The sequence below is a fragment of the Sceloporus occidentalis genome, unplaced genomic scaffold (genome assembly GCF_023333645.1).
Source record: "Sceloporus occidentalis isolate IW3139 unplaced genomic scaffold, rSceOcc1.0.p SCAF_2, whole genome shotgun sequence".
Classification (NCBI taxonomy): Eukaryota; Metazoa; Chordata; class Lepidosauria; order Squamata; family Phrynosomatidae; genus Sceloporus; species Sceloporus occidentalis.
This window is the reverse complement of record NW_028316982.1, coordinates 274131636-274158709: the sequence shown is the minus strand read 5'-3', so window position 1 is coordinate 274158709 and position 27074 is coordinate 274131636. Positions and strand designations below refer to the sequence as shown.

The window sequence follows — 27074 nt, the reverse complement described above, 5'->3', positions numbered from 1 at the left end:
CCTTTCTGGTCACCACCAAACACCCTCTTCTTGTCCAAAGGCTGATAGAGGCACTCTGTCCATTCAGGTAGTTTCCATTTAGCTAGTACTTTTCAAAAGACTCAGAGATGCCAGTTGCGATTCCATAGGGCGGCCTAACTTTACACACTGTTGTTGTTGTTGTTGTTGTTGTTGTGTACCTTCAAGTTGTTTCCAACTTATGGCAACCCTAAGGTAAGCCTAACATGGGGTTTCTTGGCAAGATTTCTTCAGAAAAGGGTTGCCATTGCCATCCTCTGAGGCTGAGAGAGTGTGACTTGCCCAGCCCCAGGGTCACCTGGTGGGTTTCCACAGGTGAGTCAGGATCTGAACCCTGGTCTCCAGATTCATTGTCCAGCACTCAAACCACTGCACTATTTTAGATGGCAGCCCCATCTAAAACAGATCAGTTGACTCCTTGGGATTGACTTGCCCAAGGCCACCCACTGGATTTACAAGACTGACTCAGGATTTGAACCCTGGTCTCCAGAGACACAGCCCAACGCCACACTGGCTCTCAACTTTACACACACTTAGCTGCAAAGCAGAGGCGCTAAGGTGTTCCATTAATGAATTGCAAAGATGCATAATGAGTGTCCTCCTGATGGTTATTGGGCTGTGCCAGTGTGCTCTGTCCCCCCCCCCCCCGTAATGTGCCCCAATGCTCCTTGGGAGCGCATGATGTACACTGGCGCCCATCATCGTGCATCAGTCCCATTACGCCTCAGTATCTCAATGTGCCGCTTCTACTTTGTGGGTAGAAATGCCACAGCGGCCCCTTTGCTGAATATGGCCAGAGGTTGCAAAATGGGTCAGTTTTATTCACTTACAAAAAGACACAAGCCCCCAACTGAACCTCTGCTGTAGCTGGCATTGGTTGGCCTACATACATTGGTCTTTGCAGGGAGCAGAGGAGGCCCAGTTGGGAGCAAGACATTTCAGCTTTGCTGGACTTAAGGTCCACTTCATCAGATGCAAAGCTGGAACGCTTTCTTCTTTGGACTACAACTCCCAGAATGCTCCGGCCGGCATGGACCAGGCCAGGCCCTGAAATGGAAGACATTCCAAGCAGGAGGCCACAGAAACAGAACTCTTCCCCACTGGGCTCCATGTGCCTGGGCTACGTTTTATGCTCTTCTTATCCACCCAGTTCTCCAATTCATTCTCATTAAGGATTTGGAAGATCTAGGCATGCCACTGAAGCCTTGGCACTGCTGCCGGACTTTTCATCGCCTGCCACCGGCAAAACATCAGAAGAAAACATCATATCACGTTTTATTCTCCTTTAATTTCACGGCAGCCGCCATCATCCCACCAGGAAGGCAGGAGTCGGGAGGCCAGAGGACCCTCATGGCCTTCCAGATCTTATCCGACTGCGGTTCCCATCAGGCTGAGCCAATGGTGAGGAATGCTGGGTGTTGCAGTCCACCAACATGTGCTCATAGTTGAATATCAAGAAAGCAAAAGCAATGACCACAGATGATTTGCATAACTCTGGAGCAGATGATGAAGACACTGGAATAGCTCAGGATCTTCTATGCTGGAGCTCAGTCATAAATCAGAATGGAGGCAATGGTCAAGAAATCAGGAGACGGAGAGGACTTGGAAGCACAGCTATGGAGGAACTGGAGAAGATCTTGAAGGGCCCAGATAATACCACTGAATACCAAAATGAGGGTGGCCCATGCCATATGCATTTCCCATTTCTCTGTACGGTGGTGAAAACTGAACAGTGAAGACATTAGATAGGAAGAAAATCAACTCATTGGAAACATGGGGCTGGAGAAGAGCCCTACTGACCGATTGGTTTTTATTTATTTGGGCAGGGATTCCCAAACTTTGGTCCTCCGGGTCTTTTGGACTTCATCTCCCAGAAGCCCCCACCAGCTTGGACAGCAGTCGAGAATTATAGGTGCTGAAGTCCAAAACATCCGGAGGACCACAGTCTGGGGACCATTGATTTGGGGTATTTCTACCCCGCTCTTCAACCAGAAGGGCTTCTATGGACATCATGGGCCACTGAAAATGCAAACAGATGGGACCAGGAGGAATTCAAGGCTGAACTCTGGGCTTCTGGGCAGAGGACTAGGCTGAGGCTGTTGGACTTTGGACAGATCAGAAAAGATGGTACTGTTTGGAAAGGAGGAATGCAGCAGGAAAAGAGGGAGACTGCAGTCCAGGAGATGGACTCAACCAAGGAAGCCTAAAGGCCTCCCAAGAAGGAGACTCCACCAAAATCTCCGAGGAAAGAGTGTCTTCAACTGTCAAATAGTTCCTCCTAATGTTGAGCTGGAATCTCTTTTGCTGTAGCTTGCATCCATTGCTCCATTGGGTCCTGTTCTCTGGAGCAGCAGAAAACAAGCTTGCTCCCTCCTCAGTATGACATCCCTTCAAGTATTTAAACAGGGCAATCATATCACCTCTTAACCTTCTCTTCTCCAGGCTTAACATCCCCAGATCCCTAAGTCCTTCCTCATAGGGCTTCATGGTTTTCACCATTGTAGTTGCCCTCCTTTGGACACATGGCTCCAGTTTCTCAATGTCCTTTTTGAATTGCTTTGCCCAGAACTGGACACAATATTCCAGACGGGGCCTGACCAGAGCAGAATAGAGTGGCACTATTAGTTCTCTTGATCTGGACACTACACTTCTATTGATGCAGCCTAGAATCACATTGGTCTTTTTAGCTGCTGCATCACACTGCTGACTCATGTTCAACTTGTGGTCTACTTGGACTCCCAGATCCCTTTCACACGTAGTTTCATTCAGCCAGGTGTCCCCCATAATCCTATATCTGTGCATTTCATTTTTCCGCCCTAAGTGCAGTACCTGACATTTCTCTGTGTTGAAGTTCATTTTGTTAGCTTTGGCCCAGCTTTCTAGTCTATTCAGGTCATTTTGAATCTTGATCCTGTCCTTACAATGTATAAACTTTTACAATATGTCAAACACATCCTTGTGAAGAATCCAAGGCCTGGATGGCCAAAACCTGGAGAGGTCCCTCCTGGAGGCCTGTGGGCCTGATGCTGATAGGACCCCAATGATAGGAGAATGGCTCTCAGGGCCCTCCGTGGCTTCCCTGCCCAAAGGCTGGCAGGTGCCAAGATGGAAGAGAGCTCTTGTGCATCTGTGTGTTTGTGTTTGTGTGTGTTTGTGTGCTACAAAAGAGTCCTGGAGTCCTGGGGAGAAGGAGGGGGTGACTGAATTGGGGGGGGGGGGCTGCCTAGGCCCAGATTAAAAGGCAGATATTTGCCTTTTCAAGGAATTAAGGTAAGGAGAACCTTAACCACTTCCTGGCCAGAGAGAGGACTGCTCTTCTCCCCATCCATCCGTCCGTCCCTCCTCCTCCTCCTCCTCCTCCTCTTCTTCTTCTTCTTCTTCTTCTTCTTCTTCTTCTTCTTCTTCTTCTTCTTCTTCTTCTTCTTCTCCTCCTGCTTTCTGCACCCCTTTCTCTCCAAAAACACTCATCCCGAAGGGCTCTGAGAGAGAGGTCTTTTGCTCCTGGGGTGCTGTGCATTTGCAACAACCACTTTACACACAGAGAGAGCTGTGTGCCAAATATGCCAAAGGAACCTCCAAGGCCTTTCCCCGGAGGGAGCCCTCCTCTTCCTTCCTTCCTTCCTTCCTTCCTTCCTTCCTTCCTTCCTTCCTTCCTTCCTTCCTTCTCTTCCATCCTCCCTTTAAAAAGGAAGGTGCCTGGGGTCCACCTTTCGCTCTGGTTCTCGGATGGTCCTCAGCCCCTTGGACCCTGGTCTTCAAAGGGAGAAACCCCAGAGGGCCAGCGAATGGTGGGGGCGCCTTGGCCGAAGCTTGGCCAAAGCCAGGCTCTTCTCGGAGGAAAAGACCGAATGAATGCCTGATGGCTGCCATCTCAGGAGGATGGGGAGAAGTCGGGGCTGGCAGCTCTTCCTGGCCCCCTTGAGGCCCAGAAAGCCCCCCTGGAACCAGGGGTAAGCCTCCATGTCTTGATTGCCTGCCTCTCTCCACGGATCGAGGCCGGGGCAACAGCCCACCAACTGCCTTCTGACTTGGCTTTGAGGCTGGCCTCTGCTGGGTTTGGAGCTCTTGGTCCTCCCTTCGAAGCATAAGCCGCCTTTGGGCCAGGCAGCCACGGAGGGACTCTGGCTCTGGAGACCCTCCGGGAGACCCTTGGCCCAGGCACACTCTCTCAGCCTCCTCCTCTGAGGAAGGAGCAAATCCTGCCAAGAAAAGCCCAACAGAGACCCGCCTCACGGCTGCAAGGCACACAACAACAACAACAACAACAACAACACCTTGGTTCCCAATTTGGGGGGAAAGGATGGTTTAGACAAGAAAGAGGATGCGGATGAGGTCCTCCTGGGAGTGAATGTGGGAATGGAAGGGGAGCGGTCTGCTCCTCTCTTTCCAAAGCCCCCATTGCTCTCTTCCTCCTCCTCCTCCTCCTCTTTTTCCTTCTTCTTCTCCGTCTTCCTTCCTCTGATTCCTCCTTGGGTCCCAAGCCCCACAAACCCCTCCGAGGAGGAGGAAGTCTTTCTGGCCCAGGGCTCCTCTGCCTTCTCTGCCAAATTGGCTCACTTGCAGACAGAAACAGTCCGGTTTGGCACCGCTTTAACTGCCCTGGCTCATCGCTGAGGGGATTCTAGGAAATGTAGTCTGTTGCAGACACCAGAGCTTTGCTGCAGTTCCCAGGATTCCATAGCACTGAGCCACGGGCAGGAAAGCGGCGTCAAACTGGGTTAATTCTGCAGCGCGGATGCGGAGCAGAGAGGAAGATGTCATTCGACGGCGCAAAGGTTCCCAAACCTCGGTCCTCCGCGTGTTTTGGACTTCAGCTCCCAGAAGCCCCAGCCAGATTGACCAACAGCCGGGGATTCTGGGAGCGGGAGTCCAAAAGCGTCTGAAGGACCAAGCTTGGGCGCCCTGGCGCTAGTGGGCATTTACGGCGACTGCAGATGGGCAACTCTGAGGCCCCTCTGAACAGATCTGGCCGAGGCACCTGGTTGTTGTGGTTGTTGTGGTTGTTGCTGTGTTTATTTGCCTTCCCCCAAAAGTGGGGCTCAGGGCAGCTGGCCATCGTTTTTCAAAGAAAGACACAAATGAGGGTCTCCTGAGGATGGCACTCGGAGGCAGACAACAACCCCAACCCCAGCCCCAGCCCCAGCCCCAGCCCCGGCCTAACAGGCCTCTGCTTCCCTCCGGAAGGGCGAGGAAGGGTCCAAGGGAGCACCCTGCCTTTGGGGCCTTTCCTTTGGGGGTTTGCGGGGTTTGTGTTGCTCTCTTTTCTTGGAGAGGAGATCCCCGGCCTCTGGAACTCATCCTGGGCTCAGCATCTCCGCCTCCAAAGGCTTCAGGTCTGCTCAGAGTTTGGAAGCTAAGCGGGGCCAGCTCTGGACATGACTTGGAGGGGAGGCCACGGAGGAGTCCCAGGTGCTGGAGGCTCTGTTTCAGGAGAGATCCCTTGCCCAAGAAAACCCTACGGAATCCATGGGCTCAGCACTAAGGGGCAAATACCCCGATCTACCCTAAAGGCACCAGATTCCCACCTGCTCTTGGAAGCTAAGCAGGGCCAGCCCTGGACATGACTTGGAGGGGAGGCCACCAACCAATACCGGGCGCTGGAGGCTCTGTTTGGGAGGAAGGGAGTGGCCAAACCATCTCTGGGGGCTCTTGGCCGAAGAAAAGCGGGGTTCCTGAGCTCTGTTTGGGCTGCGAGTCCTTCCCAAGAGGCCACTGCCTGGCCCCGTTCCCCTCGCTGCCGCTTCTTCGTGTCTTTCCAGATCCAGGGGATCCGGAGGGGAGCCATCAGGAGGGAGTCACACTCTCTCAGCCTCCGAGGGAAACAAGATCTGTATCTAGCTCTATCTGCGCCGGCGGAGTGTCTCTGAGTCTGGGACCCTGCAGCCCCGCAGGAAGGCAAAGGAGAATCATAGAATCATAGAGTTGGAAGAGACCCCAAGAAGGGCCCTGATCCAGTCCAACCCCCTTCTTCTGCCATGCAGGAAATCTCAATCAAAGCATTCCCGACAGATGACCATCCAGCCTCCGTTTGAAGACCTCCAAGGAGGGAGACTCCACTACACTCCGAGGAAGGACTTTGTTCTACTGTCGGACAGCCCTGACTCTCAGGAAGTTCTTCCTAATGTTGAGCTGGAATCTCTTTTCCTGCAGCTTGCATCCATTGCTTCGGGTTCTGTTCTCTGGAGCAGCAGAAAACAAGCTTGCTCCCTCCTCAATATGCCATCCCTTCAAATATTTAAACAGAGCTCTCATATCACCTCTTAACCTTCTCTTTTCCAGGCTAAACATCCCCAGCTCCCTCAGTCGTTCCTTGTAGGGCTTCATGGTTTCCAGACCCTTCACCATTGTAGTTGCCCTCCTTTGGACACATGGCTCCAGTTTCTCAGTGTCCTTTTTGAATTGTGTTACCCAGAACTGGACACAATATTCTAGGTGGGGCCTGACCAAAGCAGAATACAATGGCACTATTACTTCCCTTGATCTAGACACTATACTTCTATTGATGCAGCCTAAAATAGCATTGGCCTTTTTAGCTGCCGCATCACACTGTTGACTCATGTTCAACTTGTGGTCTACTTGGACTCCTAGATCCCTTTCACACGTAGTTTCATTCAGCCAGGTGTCACCCATCCTATATCTGTGCATTTTATTTTTCCGCCCTAAGTGCAATACCTTACATTTCTCTGTGTTGAATTTCATTTTGTTAGCTTTGGCCCAGCTTTCTAGTCTATTCAGGTCATTTTGAATCTTGATCCTGTCCTCTGGAGTATTAGCTACTCCTCCTAATTTGGTGTCATCTGCAAATTTGATAAGTATGCTCCCAATTCTGTCTTCCAGGTCATTGATACAGAGGCCCTCCCGGGAAGGAGGAGGTGGCCCCGGGTCCGCCTCCCCCTTTGGCCCGGACCCTCCTCCTCCTCCTCCTCCTCCTGGGAGACTCCGGGGCTGAGTTCGAATCCCCTCCGGGAGAGAGAGAGAGAGAGGGGGGGGGAGGGAGGGAGGCGAAAGGGGGCGGGGCCAGGGAGGGGGAGGGGAGGGGAGTCAGGGATGGAAGAGCCCCTCCCTCCAGAAGGCAAGGAAGGCAGGAGAAGGGAGAGCCGTCCAGGGCTCCTCTGCTGGCTTCCCGCTGGGTGCCTTCGGCCATGGACTACTCCTACCTGAACTCGTACGACTCCTGCATGGCGGCCATGGAGGCCTCGGCGGCCTACGCCTCGGACTTCGGCTCCTCCTGCAGCCAAGGCGGCTTCCAATACTCGCCCCTTCGAGGCTCCTTCGCCGCCGCCGCCGCCGTGGCCGCCGCCGCCGCCGCCTCCGGAGCAGCAGCAGCAGCATCAGGGGCCCCCGGCATGGCCCCCTCGGTCCTCCGGGAGCAGCACCACCCGCTCCACCACCAGCACCACCAGCCCCAGCACCCCCAGCACCCCCAGCCCCACCACCAGCACCAGCAGCCCCAGGCCGGGCCCTACGCCGCCCCCGGTAAGTCAGACAGCCAGCCAGGGAGGGAGGGAGGGAGGGAGAGGCCCTGGAGCCCATTCGGAGCCCTGAGGGGGAAGGAAGGGGCTGCTGACATCGGGAGAGTTGTCTCTGAAGACTCCGCCGAAGACACACGGATCCCCCCAAAGAGAGAGAGAGAGAGAGAGAGAGAGAGAGAGACACGTGTCAGGAACCCAGTTGAAAGATCCAGGAGCTATCTATTAGAGCTAGAGATGAGACATTACCATTACCAGACATACATCTAGAGAGAGAGAGAGAGAGAGAGAGAGGCAGGCTATATATATATAGATACACACATATCAAACACTGTATGTATACATAGTATATTTATGTGTGTGTGTCTATATGTATATATATGCGCTAAATTAAGGTTAGCACATATATATTTAGCTTCCGCTACATATGCATATACATACATACATATATATATGTATATGTACGCTAAGCCAATATATATATATATATATATATATATGCTAAACCCGTTTGGGAAAACCTGCGCAGGCTATAATGTATATAGGTGTGTGTGTTACTGTTATTGGCTTAGCGTACATATATATATATGTATGTATGTATATGCATATGTAGCGGAAGCTAAATATATATGTGCTAACCTTAATTTAGCGCATATATATATATATATCCTATATATACCTGCCATGGATTTACATGCAGAAAAAGAAGGAGAGAGGCGGCGCATATATCTATCTCTATAGATAGATAGATAGATAGATAGATAGATAGATAGATAGATCTCTGTAGGTATAAGAAGTGCTATTGATTGGTCTTTCTTCCCTTGCTTTCTCTCTCCTTGAAAACCGCGGGGCAACCCCTCCCTCGGAAGAGCGAAGGGAAGTTGTTCGGGTCCCGAAGCGGAGCCTCTCGAGGAAACCCTTCCTTGAGACGAACAATTAAAGCCTCACTTTAAAGACATTAAAGCCCCAACGCCCCCCCCCCCCGTTATTCTCTATGGGAGAAACACCCCAAATAGGAGCCACCCCAGGATGACTACCCCTGAAAAGCCTGGCTGAAGAAAACCGCCTTTGCTTACTTTAGCCCATATAATCACAGAATAAGCCTCGGGGTTACAAAGGAGGCAAAGAGGCGCTGGACTCCATCTGTGGCCGGGGGACTCTTCAGGAAAGAATGATTAGCTAAGAATGCCGAGATAGAGATATAGATATATATAGGCATTCTTAGCTAATAATTATTTAATATATATATATATATATATATATATATATATATATATATATAAAAGCATTTACACAGATGGATGGATGGATGGATGGATGGAGACAGACAGTGTGGCCTTCTTATCTATGGCTGCCGATGTCTCTATGCGAAGCCTACCCAGCCTGGGTTGTGTCTGGTGTGTCTTGTGTGAATCCTCTCCCGAATCGCTTCAGCTGCATTTCCTTCCCTCCCTGGAGGAAGCCTCCAAACTCGGGCTTCCGACCAAGGAAGCCGAAGAAGTCCTTTCCCTCCTTCGGAGCTTTGGAAGTGGAACCTCTCTCTCTCTCGCGGGGCTTCCAAATACAGAAAGGGAAGCAAGGCGCGGGAATGATGCGCTTTGACGCCGCTTTGAAGGCGGCGCGGCCTCCTCCCTCCCGGGGAATCCTGGGATTTCTGGTCGTTTTGCAGGATCTTCTTGAGTTGCAAAAGAACTACAAATCCCAGAGTCAATGGCAGTTAAAGCGGCGTCAAGGAGAGGACGGCCCCTTAGAAACGACGCAGCAGCCGGAGAATAAGGCAAGGCAGGAGTAATGCATGTTCGGTGGGAAAACTAGACCTCCCACCGGAGTACGAACCCCGGGGCTCTGGGGCCGGGCGGCAGATAAAAGCGGCGTCAAACCGCATGATTTCCGCACCCAGAATATATGACGATAATGATAGTAATAATTGTGTTCCTTCAACACAGTGGAAGTGACAACGTAGTTACAACGCAATTCAAACACAACCCTGACAGAAACTACAGGCCACGAAGCTACATTCCGAGGCAGCGTTTATGTTACAATACTTAGGACAGAGATTAACTCTCAAAGGCGAGTTTAAAACTGGAAGAGAGAGCTCTCCAAGCCGGGTCTATGTTGATCTTGATTAGATGGTTTAGCTCTCGGGTCTAGATCTCCCACAAAACCACAAATCCCAGCATCCCCAAAGAGGCTTCCGAACCGGAGCCACGGAATTCGGGGGAATTTGGGCCAGAAAAGCTCCATGCAGATCCCCAAAACGGATTCGGAGCGGAACCGGATCTGGGTCGCAGCCCCCGAAGCCGAAGGAGTCAGTCCGGTCCGGACCCTCTCTCCGGAACCCCTGAAAAGACCCGGATTAATTAACGCGGGGTTAGATTTAATTCGCCATCGCAATCGCGGCTTCATTTCTATGGCGCTTCACGCCGCCTCCGGGCGGTTCACAACTGTAAGCTCATTAGTAAATTAATTAGTCGGATTAATCAATCAAAGAATGACTTCGGTGATTCAAGGAGGTGGTTTTAAACTCTTTTCCGATTGCTATCCCGCAATAAGAGAGCGGGGCCTCAGCCTGATTTCACGATAGATTTCATGCGACGTTTCTATATTATAGTTATTCTGTATATATCTTATGCGATTTTAAATGTCGATGTTGTTGTTGTTGTTGTTGTTGTTGTGCTTTGTTGACAAAGCGCTGTAGATACAATTCAATCAGAGATTCCAACCCGCCTCCAGGAAGAGGCTCCGCCTGGGCCGCTTCCTGGCGGAAAGGCGGCAGAGAAAGGAAAGGAAATCGCCTTGATTTCAAGCTTCTTCTAAAAAAATCACCATTTTGTCTTCCAACCCATCGATTATTTATTGGTCGAAAATAATAATAACAACAACAACAACAACAATAAATATTTTAGCCCGCCTTTTCCGGTGGATCAAGGTGGGTCACAACATAAACAATAACAATAAAATGCATACAAGTATAAAGCCACAAAGCGACAGCCCCCGACCCTCCTCCCTCCCGAGAACCACTATAAAATCGGATTGACAACGGAATAAATGAAGCCCAGGCTGCAATCCGCACTGCAGAGATAACCCACTTTGACACCGCTTGAGCTGCACCCGTGGCTCAATGCTAGGGGATCCTGGGAGTTGTAGTTCGTGGCGGCACCAGAGCGGAGCTCTAAAAACTCTCCCAGGATTCCATAGCATTGATCCATGGCAGTTAAAGCGGCGTCAAAGTGGGTTATCTCTGCAGTGCGGACACAGCCAGAGAGAGAGAGAGAGAGAGAACGCGCCTTTACTCCGAAGTAAAACCTATTAAAAGGCCTTTCTTACTCCCGAGTAACCGGCCGCCAGCTCCGCGAACCACTATTATTATCGTTATTATTGTTATTATTCTTATTAATTACCCCGCCATTTCCGCAAAACTGTGTCGAGAAGTTTAGAATCAGAACAATGACAAAGACAGGAAAGTGTTCCATGAAAGCAGGATCCCTTGAATGAGAGGAGTATTCATTCCCAGGTCTCTCTCTCTGCTGCGAGGAAGGCGGCCTAATAGAGGTAAACATAAACACAAACACAAACACAAACATCATCACACTGGCAAGAGAGAGAGAGAGCAGTCCTCCGTCGGAGCCAAGGCCCAGCAGGCCACCAGTCCTCCTTTCCCCTTTCAGCAGCCATGGCTCGCCTTGCCTTCTCTCTCTCTCTCAATCTCTCTCTCTTTCTCCTTCCTTCCTTCCTTCTTCCTTCTTTTCTTCCTTCCCTTTTCTCTCTCTCTCTCTCTCTCTCTCTTTCTTTCTTTCTTTCTTTCTCCTTCCTTCCTTATTTCTTTCTTTCTCTCTCTCTCTCTCTCCTTCCTTCCTTCCTTCCTTCCTTCCTTCCTTCCTTATTTCTTTCTTTCTTTCTTTCTCTCTCTCCTTCCTTCCTTCCTTCCTTCCTTTATTTCTCTCTCTCTCTCCTTCCTTCCTTCCTTATTTCTTTCTTTCTCTCTCTCTCTCTCCTTCCTTCCTTCCTTCCTTATTTCTTTCTTTCTTTCTTTCTTTCTTTCTTTCTCTCTCTCCTTCCTTCCTTCCTTCCTTCCTTCCTTCCTTCCTTCCTTATTTCTCTCTCTCTCTCTCCTTCCTTCCTTATTTCTTTCTCTCTCTCTCTCTCCTTCCTTCCTTCCTTCCTTCCTTCTTTCTTTCTTTCTCTCTCTCTCTCCTTCCTTCCTTCCTTCCTTCCTTATTTCTTTCTTTCTTTCTCTCTCCTTCCTTCCTTCCTTCCTTCCTTCCTTATTTCTTTCTTTCTCTTCTCTTTCCTTCCTTCTTTCTTTCTTTCTCTCCTTCCTTCCTTCCTTATTTCTTTCTTTCTCTCTCTCTCTCTCCTTCCTTCCTTCCTCGGATTTCTTCAGGGGAAACGCCGAAAGTAGTGAAAAAACGAAAGCCAAATGTTTGAAATCTTCAGTTCCGCCCCCCATTTGCCCCCATTTCCCCCCATTTGCCCCCATTTCCCCCCATTTGCCCCCATTTGCCTATTCGCCCAAAGCGATGGCTGCGTCCGCACTGCAGAATTAATCCGGTTTGACACCGCTTTAACCTCGAGGGCTCCATGCTTTGGATCCCTGGGACTTTATCACTGCATCCGGCGGCGTCTGCTCCGGAGTAAGGCCCCGCTCCGCTCTGCAAAGTCACACTCTCTCGGCCTCGCAGTCCTCCGAATTGAAGCCTAAACCCCGTTTCTAATCCGAAGCAAACCCAATAGCACCCAAAATCCACCCGAAAAAGGGATGCCGTTATCCTGGAATAATAGGAGCAGGAAGCCACGAAACAGTAACTCGCCTTCATTGATCAGGCCAAAGGCACGAACTGCAGGGTTTTCCCAGTGCGTTTTGGTTGTTCCGGGTGAAGGTAACGTCGTTACTTTACGTTACTTTACCTCCGAGACCAACTAAAAAAAGGTAAAACAAAACAACACGAAACAAAACCCAGAATTTTGTGCATTTTGGTTGGCTAATAAAGGTATCCCCCGTTTTGTGGCTTCTAATTCTCTCATTATTATTATTATTATTATTATTATTATCATTATTGTTGTTATTATTTCCCGGTTTTAGAAAAGGACCCAAAAGCTTAAAAGAACAATACAATTAGTTTAAAATACAATAGATTTAGCTTAAAAGTTTAAGGGAAACAACGGGATTAAAATAGTGAGCGTTAAAAGAGAATTAAATTCTTACGGATTAAACTACATCGCACAGATTATATAAATAATAATAATAATAATAATAATAATAATTAAACAATTACATAATATTGTTAAATAGTAACAATAACAATTAATAATTTGATTAATAATTAGTTATTACATACTCATATTATATATATAGTTAACAATTATTATTAACGGGCAACGCTCCCGTTCCTCAACTCCGTTTTCCCAAAAGCCCAGTTTCCCTTCCTTTCCCGAGGAACGAAAGCGGGTTTGGAGCGCGAGAGGATCCGAACCCAGCACCGGATTGATTCCGGTTCCGTCTAAACAGCTTCTGGAGGAACAGGATTTGAAGGGTCCGGGCAACGAATAAAATGCACATTGTGGCTCCGGAATAGTTTTGGGCTGCATCCGCACTCCAGAAACAATCCAGTTCGACACCGCTTTAACTGCCCTGGCTCCATGCTAGGGAACTCTGGGAACTGTAGTTTCGCGAGACTTTTAGCCTTCTCCGTCAGAGAGATCTGGTGCCAAAACAAAGGACAGATCCCAGGATTCCATAGCATTCGCTCAGGGCAGTTAAAGCGGTGGATTATTTCTGCAGTGCTCATGCGCCGGATAATTCGGAGCCAATTTAATCCGGTCTAAATAATAATAATAATAATAATAATAATAATTTGGGATGAAAGCAAGGTATTAATAATGATGATGATGATGTATATCATGACTTCCTCCCAGTACATTATTATCATTATTATTATTATTATTATTATTCCACTTTCCTCCCAGTATATTTTTATTATTATTATTATTATTATTATTATTATTATTATTAACCTTTATTTATAAAGCGCTGTAAATTTACACAGCGCTGTACATACAATCTTTTTAAGTGGACGGTTCCCTGCCCTCAGGCTTACAATCTAGAAAGACGCAACACAAAAAGGAGAAGGGAAAGGGGCCTCTCTAGTAGGATAATAGATATAAAATACATAGCAATACAGGAAATGGATCGATAAACAGGCACCAAAAGAACATCAAATAGCAAGTGACAGTTATGCAATGCCTGGGAAGGCTTCTCTGAACAGGATGGTCTTCAGCTCCGTTTTGAAGCTGGTTAGCCTGCCTTCCTCTCAGAAACAGATCATCATCATCATCATCATCATCATTTATTTATGGTGTCAAAGGTGCTGCAAGATGCCTTTGCAAGAGAACACAGTTAGAGATGAGCCAACCTTGTGATGCAGCGGCCGAAAAGGCCAAGGCAATCCTGGTCTGCAGATCTCTTGCGCTTTGGCCTGACTCCATCTGGACTCCTGTGTCCAGTTTGGGCGCCACAGTTCAAGGGGGATACGGAGATGTCCAGAGAAGGACAACTCAGGTGACCAAAGGTCTGGCACAAGCCTTGGGAGGAAGGATTTCGGGAGAGGGGGCTGTTGAGGCTTCGGAAGACGGAAAGATAACATGCTGGTTGTTGTTTTTGTGTGCTTTTAATTCCTTTCTGACTGATGGCGACCCTATAAAGGGGTTTTCTTGGCAAGATTTGTCCAGAGGGGGATGATAGCCATCTTTAAAGATATTCTGGAGAGATATCAGACAGAAGATGGAGCCAGCTGCTTTTCTGCTGCGCCAGAGACTAGAACTGGCGTGAAGATGGGCTCCACTTGCAAGAAAAAAGGTTCCTCCTCCTAAACCTTAGGAAGAACAGCTTGACTGTGAGAGTTGTTGGCATGAAAAGCCACTGCCCCAGAGGATGATGGGCTCTCCACCTTCAAGGGTCTTTGGGTAGAGGCTGGGTGGGCTTCTTGCATGGCAGAATGGGGCCAGACCAGGACCTTGTGATGGAGTCTTGTCCCTCCTGTCAGTCATCTTGACAGACAGCTCCCCTCTTGATGGAAGGGCCAGGGCCAGTGGGCCAGGGGCCTCCCTTGACCGCTCCATCCTCCCCGAGGCCTAGGTTTCTCTGCTTGACCATTGGCTCCCCAGAGGGAAGAGGAACCCCCAAATCTCCCCCAAAAGGGGCTCAGGGCTCCTTGTCTGCTTTCTTCTAGTAGTGTTTTAATCCTCTTTTTTGTTTACAACCCTTTGCTTTTGATGGAAAGTCGTCCTTAAAAGCCATTTAAATACATGAACCATCTCCACTGAAGTGGTCAGTTGGCTCTAAGGCATCACTGGCATTTAATCCAGACATTTCCCCCAAATCTCTGCTGGCAGAAACCTAGCATCTCAAGGAGACCTTTCCTCGCCCCATCTTTGGCCTGCCATCATGATTCCCTGGAGAGAGAGGATGCTGGGAGCTGCAGTCCAACCGCATCTGTGTGGATGTGCATGACCCAGCCCTTAACTGGGAGCAGCAGAGATTTCCCCCATTAAACCAAAGTCTCTTAACTGGGGAACAGGAGTGAATGCAGGGATTGCTGGATGAAGAAGAAAGTGACCGGTCCGCCTTTGCTTCCCCATTAGAACTGGGCCATCCTCAGCTCAGGTATGGGATTTATAGTTTGTTGATGCTAGCTGCCCTTGAGTTGACTTCGAGTCATGGCAACCCTATGGATGAGGCCCCTCCAAGCCTTGCTGTCCTCCACTGTCCTCCACTTCCCTGCTTAAGTCTTGTAGATCCTGGCTGAGTCCCTCCATCTGGCAGTCAGTCTCCCTCTCTTTCCACTGCCTTCTACCTTTCCCAGCATTACTATGGTCTTCTCCAAGGAGCCCTGCCTTCTCCTGATGGGTTCAGCTTGGTCCTCTTGGCTTCTTCCAAGGAGATTCCTGGCTTGATCTGCTCCAGGACCCCTTGCTTTCTCCCTTTGGCCATCCATGGGATCCTCAGCCCTCTCCTCCAGCCCCAGATCATCTCAAAGGTGGAATTCATGCTCTTCCTCTCTTCTTTCTTATCTGTCCAGCATGTCTTTACTCTTTAGGATCTTCTCTCGCTCTTCATGGCTGTCCTCCCCATTCCTAGTCTTCTTCTCCTTATCTCTTGGCTGAAGTCTCCATCCTGGGCAATGTTTGATCCCAGCTGCAGGAAGCCTTGATCTTTTTCCCTTTCCTCGCTGTCTAATTTGAATCCATGCAGGTCCTCCATCATTGTTCTTCATGGCCAAGAGCAGGCCTGCCTTTGGGCGCTCCTCCTTGGCCTTCCCTGAGAACTGTGCCAAGTCCATGGTCTTTCCCACTAGCATTGTATGATGGGGCTGTGTCTCAGACTGTTGCTATTCCTTCCTCCTGGTTTCACTCCTCCTCCTTCTGTGTCCAAACATGCTTTCCTTACAATATTTTCTGCATACAAGTTGAACAAGAAGGGTGATAAACACGGGTCCTTTCCCAACTGGGAACCATTCTGTTTCTCCTTATTCTGTCCTGAGTTCAGATCCCTCCTCAGGACTCTCAGATGTCTTGGCAATCCCAGGTCTCTGAGAGCATGCCAGTTTTGAAAATATTGTACAAAGTGTACTGTATTCTTGTTTAGATGGTTATGTAAAGCATCGTGGGAAATGTACGGTGCAATAATAATAATAATAATAATAATAATAATAATAATAATGTCTATTGATTCGTAATGGGGGTGGAAAGGATGGATGGTCAAAGATCTATCAGTTTTGTTTTCTTGGTTATGTAAAGTGCCGTAGAAAATGTACGGAGCTATATAAATAATAATAAGAAGAAGAAGCGTACACTTTGTAAGCCGCTTAGGGAGTGCTTAGGTGCACTGATAAGCAGGATAGAAATGTCCCTGCTATTGCTATCATGATGTCTATTGATCCCGAATGGGACGCCAAAGATGACCTCTCAGCTTCCTCTTTTCAGGACTGGTGCACAGAACCCTTTGACTTTTTCCAATATACTCCTCATTGCAGCGCTGAAAGTGCTTGATGTACATTATTTCACTTATTCTTCCCAACAACCCTGTAAGGTAGGCTGTTGCATGATCATCTCCATCCAGGGTAGTGAAGATGGGAAGAGGATGGTCTTCCAAATCAGTTGCAAAGAAATACACTCAAAAGGTTCTTGGTTGGGATGAATGTGCCACTTGGCCAAAATATCTGGGGCCCCTCTTCCTTCTCAGTGCAATGCCAGAGGCTCCCCTCTCCAACGTTGTTTCTCCTCTCTCTCTCTCTCTCTCTGTTTTTAACAACCCCCCTCCCCCCCAGTCCCCTACAAGTTCTTCTCGGATCCCTCCACCATCAACGAGAAAAGGAAGCAGCGCAGGATCCGGACCACCTTCACCAGTTCTCAGCTGAAGGAGCTGGAGAGGGTCTTCGCAGAGACTCACTACCCAGACATCTACACCAGAGAGGAGCTGGCCCTCAAGATAGACCTCACCGAAGCCAGGGTCCAGGTGAGCAGCAGCGGCAGGGAGCAGGGCTGTGGCTCTCTGCTGGTGATGGGCCTCTTGGGTGCGCATCTGAGTGTGCCTCTTGGGTGCGCATCTGAGTGTGCCTCTTGGGTAGCATTTGAGTGTGCCTCTTGGGTGTGCATCTGAGTGTGCCTCTTGGGTAGCATTTGAGTGTGCCTCTTGGGTGTGCATCTGAGTGCGCCTCTTGGGTATGCATTTGAGTGTGCCTCTTGGGCGTGCATCTGAGTGTGCCTCTTGGGTATGCATCTGAGTGTGCCTCTTGGGTGTGCATCTGAGTGTGCCTCTTGGGTATGCATCTGAGTGTGCCTCTTGGGTGTGCATCTGAGTGTGCCTCTTGGGTGTGCATCTGAGTGTGCCTCTTGGGTATGCATCTGAGTGTGCCTCTTGGGTGTGCATCTGAGTGTGCCTCTTGGGTGTGCATCTGAGTGTGCCTCTTGGGTGTGCATCTGAGTATGCCTCTTGGGTATGCATCTGAGTGTGCCTCTTGGGTATGCATTTGAGTGTGCCTCTTGGGTATGCATTTGAGTGTGCCTCTTGGGTATGCATTTGAGTGTGCCTCTTGGGTGTGCATCTGAGTGTGCCTCTTGGGTATGCATCTGAGTGTGCCTCTTGGGTGTGCATCTGAGTGTGCCTCTTGGGTATGCATTTGAGTGTGCCTCTTGGGTGTGCATCTGAGTGTGCCTCTTGGGTATGCATCTGAGTGTGCCTCTTGGGTGTGCATCTGAGTGTGCCTCTTGGGTATGCATTTGAGTGTGCCTCTTGGGTATGCATCTGAGTGTGCCTCTTGGGTGTGCATCTGAGTGTGCCTCTTGGGTGTGCATCTGAGTGCGCCTCTTGGGTGTGCATCTGAGTGTGCCTCTTGGGTATGCATCTGAGTGTGCCTCTTGGGTATGCATTTGAGTGTGCCTCTTGGGTATGCATTTGAGTGTGCCTCTTGGGTGTGCATCTGAGTGTGCCTCTTGGGTGTGCATCTGAGTGTGCCTCTTGGGTGTGCATCTGAGTGTGCCTCTTGGGTATGCATCTGAGTGTGCCTCTTGGGTGTGCATCTGAGTGTGCCTCTTGGGTATGCATCTGAGTGTGCCTCTTGGGTATGCATCTGAGTGTGCCTCTTGGGTGTGCATCTGAGTGTGCCTCTTGGGTGTGCATCTGAGTATGCCTCTTGGGTATGCATCTGAGTGTGTGTCTAAGTGTGCCTCTTGGGTGCGCATCTGAGTGTGCCTCTTGGGTAGCATTTGAGTGTGCCTCTTGGGTGTGCATCTGAGTGTGCCTCTTGGGTATGCATCTGAGTGTGCCTCTTGGGTGTGCATCTGAGTGTGCCTCTTGGGTGTGCATCTGAGTGTGCCTCTTGGGTGTGCATCTGAGTATGCCTCTTGGGTATGCATCTGAGTGTGTGTCTAAGTGTGCCTCTTGGGTGCGCATCTGAGTGTGCCTCTTGGGTAGCATTTGAGTGTGCCTCTTGGGTGTGCATCTGAGTGCGCCTCTTGGGTATGCATTTGAGTGTGCCTCTTGGGTGTGCATCTGAGTGTGCCTCTTGGGTATGCATCTGAGTGTGCCTCTTGGGTGTGCATCTGAGTGTGCCTCTTGGGTATGCATCTGAGTGTGCCTCTTGGGTGTGCATCTGAGTGTGCCTCTTGGGTATGCATTTGAGTGTGCCTCTTGGGTATGCATCTGAGTGTGCCTCTTGGGTGTGCATCTGAGTGTGCCTCTTGGGTGTGCATCTGAGTGTGCCTCTTGGGTGTGCATCTGAGTATGCCTCTTGGGTATGCATCTGAGTGTGCCTCTTGGGTATGCATTTGAGTGTGCCTCTTGGGTATGCATTTGAGTGTGCCTCTTGGGTATGCATTTGAGTGTGCCTCTTGGGTGTGCATCTGAGTGTGCCTCTTGGGTATGCATCTGAGTGTGCCTCTTGGGTGTGCATCTGAGTGTGCCTCTTGGGTATGCATTTGAGTGTGCCTCTTGGGTGTGCATCTGAGTGTGCCTCTTGGGTATGCATCTGAGTGTGCCTCTTGGGTGTGCATCTGAGTGTGCCTCTTGGGTATGCATTTGAGTGTGCCTCTTGGGTATGCATCTGAGTGTGCCTCTTGGGTGTGCATCTGAGTGTGCCTCTTGGGTGTGCATCTGAGTGTTTCTCTTGGGTGTGCATCTGAGTGTGCCTCTTGGGTATGCATCTGAGTGTGCCTCTTGGGTATGCATTTGAGTGTGCCTCTTGGGTATGCATTTGAGTGTGCCTCTTGGGTGTGCATCTGAGTGTGCGTCTTGGGTGTGCATCTGAGTGTGCCTCTTGGGTATGCATCTGAGTGTGCCTCTTGGGTGTGCATCTGAGTGTGCCTCTTGGGTATGCATCTGAGTGTGCCTCTTGGGTATGCATCTGAGTGTGCCTCTTGGGTGTGCATCTGAGTGTGCCTCTTGGGTGTGCATCTGAGTATGCCTCTTGGGTATGCATCTGAGTGTGTGTCTAAGTGTGCCTCTTGGGTGCGCATCTGAGTGTGCCTCTTGGGTAGCATTTGAGTGTGCCTCTTGGGTGTGCATCTGAGTGTGCCTCTTGGGTGTGCATCTAGTTGTGTGTCTGACTGTGAGAGAGGACCCCATGCCCCCCAACCCCCTCACTTCTCCTAGGACCATCATTCTTGGAACCTCCTCCCCAAACACCTGTGGATTATTACTTCCTCAGATAGTTTTAAATCCAAACTAAAGACATTTCTTATTTCCCAAAGCATTCTGGACTGTGGTTTAATATTCTTTAATAAATTGGACTAATGATGTATTATCATTTTTATAGTTGTATAGCTCTACACTTGTCCCTCCATATTCGCGAGGGTTAGGGGCAAAAGACCCCCGTGAATATGAAGAAACCTCAAATAACAGAAACAGCATGTTTTTACCGGAAAGGACACCTCTCTAGGAATACCAGATACAGACCATAGAGTTGCGCCGGAGGAGCTACAAAAGCCTAGCGGAGTCTTCTCTCGAGGAATAATTTCTAAGTCCTCCAGGGCAACTCTGTGGTCAACTTCTGCCAGACACAGACCGTAGAGTTGCACCAGAGGAGCTACCAAGGCCTAGCGGAGTCTTCTCTCTAGGAATAATTTCTAGGTCCTCCAGGGCAACTCTGTGGTCAATTTCTGCCAGACACAGACCATAGAGTTGCGCCGGAGGAGCTACAAAGGCCTAGTGGAGTCTTCTCTCTAGGAATAATTTCTAGGTCCTCCAGGGCAACTCTGTGGTCAACTTCTGCCAGACACAGACCATAGAGTTGTGCCAGAGGAGCTACCAAGGCCTAGCGGAGTCTTCTCTCTAGGAATAATCTCTAGGTCCTTCAGGCCAACTCTGTAGTCAACTTCTGCCAGACACAGACCATAGAGTTGCGCCAGAGGAGCTACAAAGGCCTAGCGGAGTCTTCTCTCTAGGAATAATCTCTAGGTCCTTCAGGCCAACTCTGTGGTCAACTTCTGCCAGACACAGACCATAGAGTTGCGCCGGAGGAGCTACAAAGGCCTAGCGGAGTCTTCTCTCTCGGAATAATCTCTAGGTCCTCCAGGGCAACTCTGTAGTCAACTTCTGCCAGACACAGACCGTAGAGTTGCACCAGAGGAGCTACCAAGGCCTAGCGGAGTCTTCTCTCTAGGAATAATTTCTAGGTCCTCCAGGGCAACTCTGTGGTCAATTTCTGCCAGACACAGACCATAGAGTTGCGCCGGAGGAGCTACAAAGGCCTAGTGGAGTCTTCTCTCTAGGAATAATTTCTAGGTCCTCCAGGGCAACTCTGTGGTCAACTTCTGCCAGACACAGACCATAGAGTTGTGCCAGAGGAGCTACCAAGGCCTAGCGGAGTCTTCTCTCTAGGAATAATCTCTAGGTCCTTCAGGCCAACTCTGTAGTCAACTTCTGCCAGACACAGACCATAGAGTTGCGCCAGAGGAGCTACAAAGGCCTAGCGGAGTCTTCTCTCTAGGAATAATCTCTAGGTCCTTCAGGCCAACTCTGTGGTCAACTTCTGCCAGACACAGACCATAGAGTTGCGCCGGAGGAGCTACAAAGGCCTAGCGGAGTCTTCTCTCGAGGAATAATTTCTAAGTCCTCCAGGGCAACTCTGTGGTCAACTTCTGCCAGACACAGACCGTAGAGTTGCACCAGAGGAGCTACCAAGGCCTAGCGGAGACTTCTCTCTAGGAATAATTTCTAGGTCCTCCAGGGCAACTCTGTGGTCAATTTCTGCCAGACACAGACCATAGAGTTGCGCCGGAGGAGCTACAAAGGCCTAGTGGAGTCTTCTCTCTAGGAATAATTTCTAGGTCCTCCAGGGCAACTCTGTGGTCAACTTCTGCCAGACACAGACCATAGAGTTGTGCCAGAGGAGCTACCAAGGCCTAGCGGAGTCTTCTCTCTAGGAATAATTTCTAGGTCCTCCAGGGCAACTCTGTGGTCAATTTCTGCCAGACACAGACCATAGAGTTGCGCCAGAGGAGCTACAAAGGCCTAGCGGAGTCTTCTCTCTAGGAATAATCTCTAGGTCCTTCAGGGCAACTCTGTGGTCAACTTCTGCCAGACACAGACCATAGAGTTGCGCTGGAGGAGTTACAAAGGCCTAGCGGAGTCTTCTCTCTAGGAATAATCTCTAGGTCCTCCAGGGCAACTCTGTGGTCAACTTCTGCCAGACACAGACCATAGAGTTGTGCCAGAGGAGCTACAAAGGCCTAGCGGAGTCTTCTCTCTAGGAATAATCTCTAGGTCCTTCAGGGCAACTCTGTGGTCAACTTCTGCCAGACACAGACCATAGAGTTGCGCTGGAGGAGTTACAAAGGCCTAGCGGAGTCTTCTCTCTAGGAATAATCTCTAGTTCCTTCAGGGCAACTTTTGGTGAACGTTGACCATAGAGTTGCGCTGGAGGACCTAGATATTCCTAGAGGGAATATATTAATAAAATCTGTGAATAATCAAATCTGCAGAAGTCAAAGCTGCAAATGTGGAGGGAGGAATGTATATGCAAAGACACACACACAGACACACACAGACACACCCCAGCAGAGTGGTTAACAATCTCTCATGCATTATCTAAGATGAGAAAGTAGTGAAAGCATTAATGGAACGATCACAGCTCCTGCCCATTGTGTCCAGCACCAAACTGGGACCAGGATTACTTGCTCCAGTATGAAAGGAACCTGTTGAGAAATCTGGTTGGGTTTCATATGTAAGGAGGATACAGCATCTGAGATAAATATTCTCCAAAGTCTAACGAGGAATCTAAAAGTAAATTAACTGACACAGCAGTGGATTTCAGCCTGGGAAATACGAATCTGCAGAACTCAAATCTGGTTAAATCAAAAGCAACTCGGAGTTCAGGATTTTTAATATTTTGTTATAAAGAAAGAAAGCTAGAAAGCCCAACAGCTTCGGCCGACATACATTCGCCAAGGCCTCCTTCTGAGGAGGCGCTTTGAACATTAACCTCAGAAATTTGGGGGGCTGATGTTTTTCTCCTTCTTGTCGACTGTGAGAATTTAACCTCCGGAAAGAGAGACCTATTTGGAAATGGAGAGGACTCGCTCTCGGAAGGTGGCCTTCTCTCCTTCATTTGGTCCTGCAAATCTTTTGGACTTCAGCTCCCAGAAACCCCAGCTGGCCTGGACAATAGTTAAGGATTCTGGGAGATGAAGTCGAAAACATCTGGAGGACCAAAGTTTAGGGTCCAATAACATCCAAATGATGATACCTTTAATGGGCCAACCAAAATGCACAATTACACTGGCTGCGTCTTCATCAGGCAAACAGGAGAAAGAAAGGGAAGAGGCTAGTCACCTTCAATTGCAAGTGTGCATTTATGATCAATTTCTGGCAGATGTTGACCATAGAGTTTTACTGGAGGACTTGGAGATTCAATCCAATAAAGGTGTCATTGTTTGGGTGTTATTGGATTTACTATATGGCCAACACAGATACTATTAAAGGTTTGGGGTCTTTATCTTTTGGGGAAACTTTTGAGGTGGATTTTTACTCTGGTAGTGGGTTGGATGCCTTTTGAAGACCCTTCCAAGTCTTTGATTATCATAATGATAATGATTGATGATGATGATGATGAGTGCTTATTTACACAGCATCATAAATTTGCGTGGCACTTCATGGAAATCATCAAAGCAACATATAAGCTGCCAATGGCATATATTCTAAAAGTCATGGAAAATAAAATACTATATAGTAATTAGACAATTATTCCCCCCATATCTGCGGATTTGATTATTCACAGATTTGACTGTTCACAGATTCACAGATTCTCTCTAGGAATATCTAGGTCCTCCAGTGCAACTCTATGGTTAACTTTAACTAAACATTGTCCTGAAGGACCTAGAGATTCCTAGAGAGAGAGAAGACTCTGCTAGGCATTTGTAGTGCAGCTCTTCTGTGGTCAGTGTCTGTCGGACGTTGGCCACAGAGTTGCCCTGGAGGACCTAGAGATTATTCCTAGAGAGAAGACTCCGCTAGGCCTTTGTAGCTCCTCCGGCGCAACTCTGTGGTCTGTGTCTGGCAGAAGTTGACCACAGAGCTGCCCTGAAGGACCTAAAAGAGATTCCTAGAGAGGTGTCCTCTCCAGTAAAAACAGTGTTTTTGTTATTTGCGGGTTTTCCACATTCACGGTGGGGGTCTTGTGCTCCTCACCCCAGCAAATATGGAGGGACAAGTGTACATAGGGAGAGACCTTATAGATGAGACCCAAGTCTCAACATGAAATTCATTTATGTCTCATCTAGGCCTTGTGCACTGAGCCTAAAGTTAATTTTATACACAAAATTTTAAATAAATTGTGCAAGAAACTAAATTTGTGTACATTGAACCATCAGAAAGCAAAAATGGGACACTCTCTGATGGGGTTTGGGAATATTTTGGGTTTGAGAATATTTTGGATTTTGGAATTCAGGCTAAAGGAGACTGGGCCTCTGTGTGTGTTTGTGGGATGTGTGTTTTCACTGTTGATCTCTCCATCTTCTCCTCCAGGTCTGGTTCCAGAACCGTCGCGCCAAGTTCCGCAAGCAAGAGCGGGCGGCCAATGCCAAGGGGCAAAATGGCAACACCAACAGCAGCGGTTCCTCCTCGGGCAACAAGAAGGCCGACCCGCGTTCCTCCTCCGAGGACGACGAGTCCAAGGAGTCCAACTGCAGCCCCACGCCGGACAGCACGGCCTCCTTGCCCTCCGCCAGCAACCTGAACAGTCCTGGGGGCAGCCTCAGCCCCAGCCCCGGCACCGGTCAGCCTGGCATGGGGCCCGGCCACGCCGCCCAGGCCCTCAAGAACCAGGCTCTGTGGGCCGGGGTCAGCACCAGCAACGGGGCCACCAACACCGCTGACCTCCTGAAGGCCTGGCAGCCAGCTGAAGCCATGCCAGGGCCCTTCTCCGGCGTCCTCTCCTCTTTCCATAGGAAGCCAAACCCACTCAAGGCGAACCTCTTCTAACCCTCCCTGGAAGGGCCAGGGTCCCCAAAGGTGGCCGACCCCATTGGGCTTCCCCCCAAAATATATTTCCCCCTTCCTTTCTCCTTTCTCACCCACCTTCTGCCCTCCTGCCGCTGTCCCAATGGGACCAAGCCTTTGGGAACGGCTATTCTTGTGGCTGAAACTCAAGGGAACCTTAGCCATCGCCTCCTCCACATCTCTAGCTCTAGCCAGGCCACTTTCAGCCGTGTCTCGCCAGACTGACCCCTCCAAGTCCCTCCTCATGACCTCCCTTGGTCACCAGACCCATCAAAGACTAGGCCCAATGTGTCTCCGCTTTCCAAACCTGAGTGAAAGAGGGGCTCTCAATAATGCAGCTGTCGGTGTCTCCAAAAACACCCTTCGCGGCCTCTTCTGCAGATGCCCTACAAAGGCCAACGCAAGGATGCCATTCTCAGTGAGGAAATGGTTTTGCTCTCTGCTGACCTCTTGCCTTGCTTAGATCAAGGCTTTCCAAGATGCCCAATGTGACAAATGGTCAGTTCCTTCCCCCCTTTGTGCCAGGGTCCAGTGCCCTAATTGTGCCATATTAGTACCAGATCTTTCTTTCTTTCTCGGACGCTCACTGTGGATCAGCAGCCCCTGGCTCGTGGCCTGGCACTGGATCGAGACTGCCATTTTAAGTAGCCATTTTGAGATGGCTGTATTAGAGGAGGTGACCGGAGGGGTCCTGGTTTCCGCTATTTCCCCAGCATCCATTCCGCCACCAAGGACTACGGTTGTCTGCTGTCAGGTCATCTGTGGCCATAAGAAGGGAGAAACAGTGGCTTCCCAAAGGGCTAGAGGGCAAGCCAGGGACCCGAAGCCTCCATTTGCTTCCTAGCTATGTTGCCTTGAAAGTGCCACATTTCCATTTTGGGGAAGGTGCTGAGGATCTGAAGTTCAGGGGACTGGCCAAGGATGTACCCTGGCTATCAGTCTTTGGACTGTTAGCGATATTGTGTTGGAGCGAGAGGTGGAGCAGGCTGGACGCAAGCACAGGAGAACGTGGGACACAGACCAGAGGGCACACCACCCGGCCAAGATCCCAGTCTTCCTTCCACTCCACCACCTCCAAGCCAAGGTCCATCTTCTTCCCTCCCAGACTTCAGGGCTTCCTTTGGACTTTTACTGATGACACACACCTTGGCCATGGTCTGTCTTTCCAGGATCAGCCATGCACTGCAAGGCAGGAAAGTTGGAGACATCATTGCATGGGAGACCATGTTTCAACCCTTTCATTGATTCCACCTGGAACTATTGGGCCTGACCTGTCCCCTGAAATGGCTGCCATTTTTGGCCAACTGTCCATCAACCTGGTGGTGAAATCTCCAGGAGCTGCCAAAAAATGAAAAAGGTGACTGGAAACCATCTGGGGGAAAGCACCAGGGCAAACCAGTTTGGCAATTTCTCTTTCCAAGATGCACTTCGCCATGTGCCTCTGGTCCAGAGCCGATTGGAGGCTGTCTGAGGAAACTGGAGGAAGCCCCTGTTGGGAAGGACCTCTGAGCAAAGCCCTCCTTGCCATCATCCTCATATGTGCCAGTGGTAAATATTACAGGGAGTATTACCTGCCTAAGGATAGCAAAAGAGCCCTTTAAACTGGCCAGTTGTCTCTGGCGAATCCGGCCGGTCGCGTGAGATCAAGGCTTCGTCTCCCCATCCAGCTGGGCCTCCTCCTCTTTAGATGGTAATATGTGTATGATTTCTCTTATTGCAAAATGTGAAAAGATGGGGTTTTTTGGTTTGTTTGTTTGTTTGGGTGGTGGGTGGGTGTGAGTGTGTTTGGATGCCTCTGGCTCATTCTACTGGGTTTGGAGGGTGAGGACTGGACGACTGACCCAGAGCCACTCAACCTGAAGGGACCGTGAGGTATGAGCCACGGTCAAGGGGATGGGGAGCAGAGGGACAGGAAGCTGGCCAAGCTTTCGATAAATGGGTGCATCGGCCAGGAACATCTGGAACCAACACATCTGGCCTTGTGCAGCCACAAAAAGTTATCTCGGGTGCCGAGGAGAAAACATGCAGGCTGAGATCTTGCGTGGTGCTTGGAACAGTGCGAATCTATGCTCAAGTATTTTCACCTTGCACCACTCTTGGGTTGATGACCAATGTTGTGCAACCAGGGCTCTGTGTGCTCATGTGTATCTGCTGGTTGTGCATTTGTGCAATGGGGAATAACACACAGGGTCTCCGTCCGACATCCAAAGTGGACATGGAATACTTATGCATCATCCAAAAAGGCAGAGCTTCATGGCTGGAAACCTCTGGGTTATTCCCAATTGGAAGAGATCCATTTGATCAAAGGCTGAGAGGGGAATCGACACATAGAGAAATCCCACCGCACTGGTTCCCTACACTTTTGCTGGGGCTAAGCGTAAAGGGTTCCCATGAATGTGGGGAAACTGCAAATTTTAAAATGCTATTCTTTTTAACCTGAGAACATCTCTCTAGGATTCTGCAAGTCCTCCAGTGCAACTCAATATCTGCCAGGAGTTGATCATAGACACATTCTAGAGGATCTACAAATGCCTAGAGAAGTGTTTTCTCCAGGAATCTCTAGGTCCTCCAGTGCAACTCTATGGTGAACATCT

General features: G+C 49.5%; 1 protein-coding gene across 1 annotated transcript; it reads left to right on the top strand.

Moving 5' to 3' along the window:
* The first annotated feature begins 7160 nt into the window (after positions 1-7160).
* On the top strand, positions 7161-24462 carry LOC149320257 (paired mesoderm homeobox protein 2A-like). The gene is made up of 4 exons (XM_089508498.1): positions 7161-7307; positions 7392-7494; positions 16814-17001; positions 24007-24462. The coding sequence occupies exons 1-4, from the start codon at positions 7161-7163 to the stop codon at positions 24460-24462; spliced, it is 894 nt and encodes a 297-aa protein (XP_089364624.1).
* Positions 24463-27074: the final 2612 nt, after the last annotated feature.

Coding starts and splice junctions, on each gene's coding strand:
- LOC149320257 (XM_089508498.1), top strand. CDS start 7,161: ATGGACTACTCCTACCTGAACTCGTACGACTCCTGCATGGCGGCCATG. Junction 7,495..16,813: donor CGGGCCCTACGCCGCCCCCG/GTAAGTCAGACA, acceptor CCTCCCCCCCAG/TCCCCTACAAGTTCTTCTCG. Junction 17,002..24,006: donor TCACCGAAGCCAGGGTCCAG/GTGAGCAGCAGC, acceptor CTTCTCCTCCAG/GTCTGGTTCCAGAACCGTCG.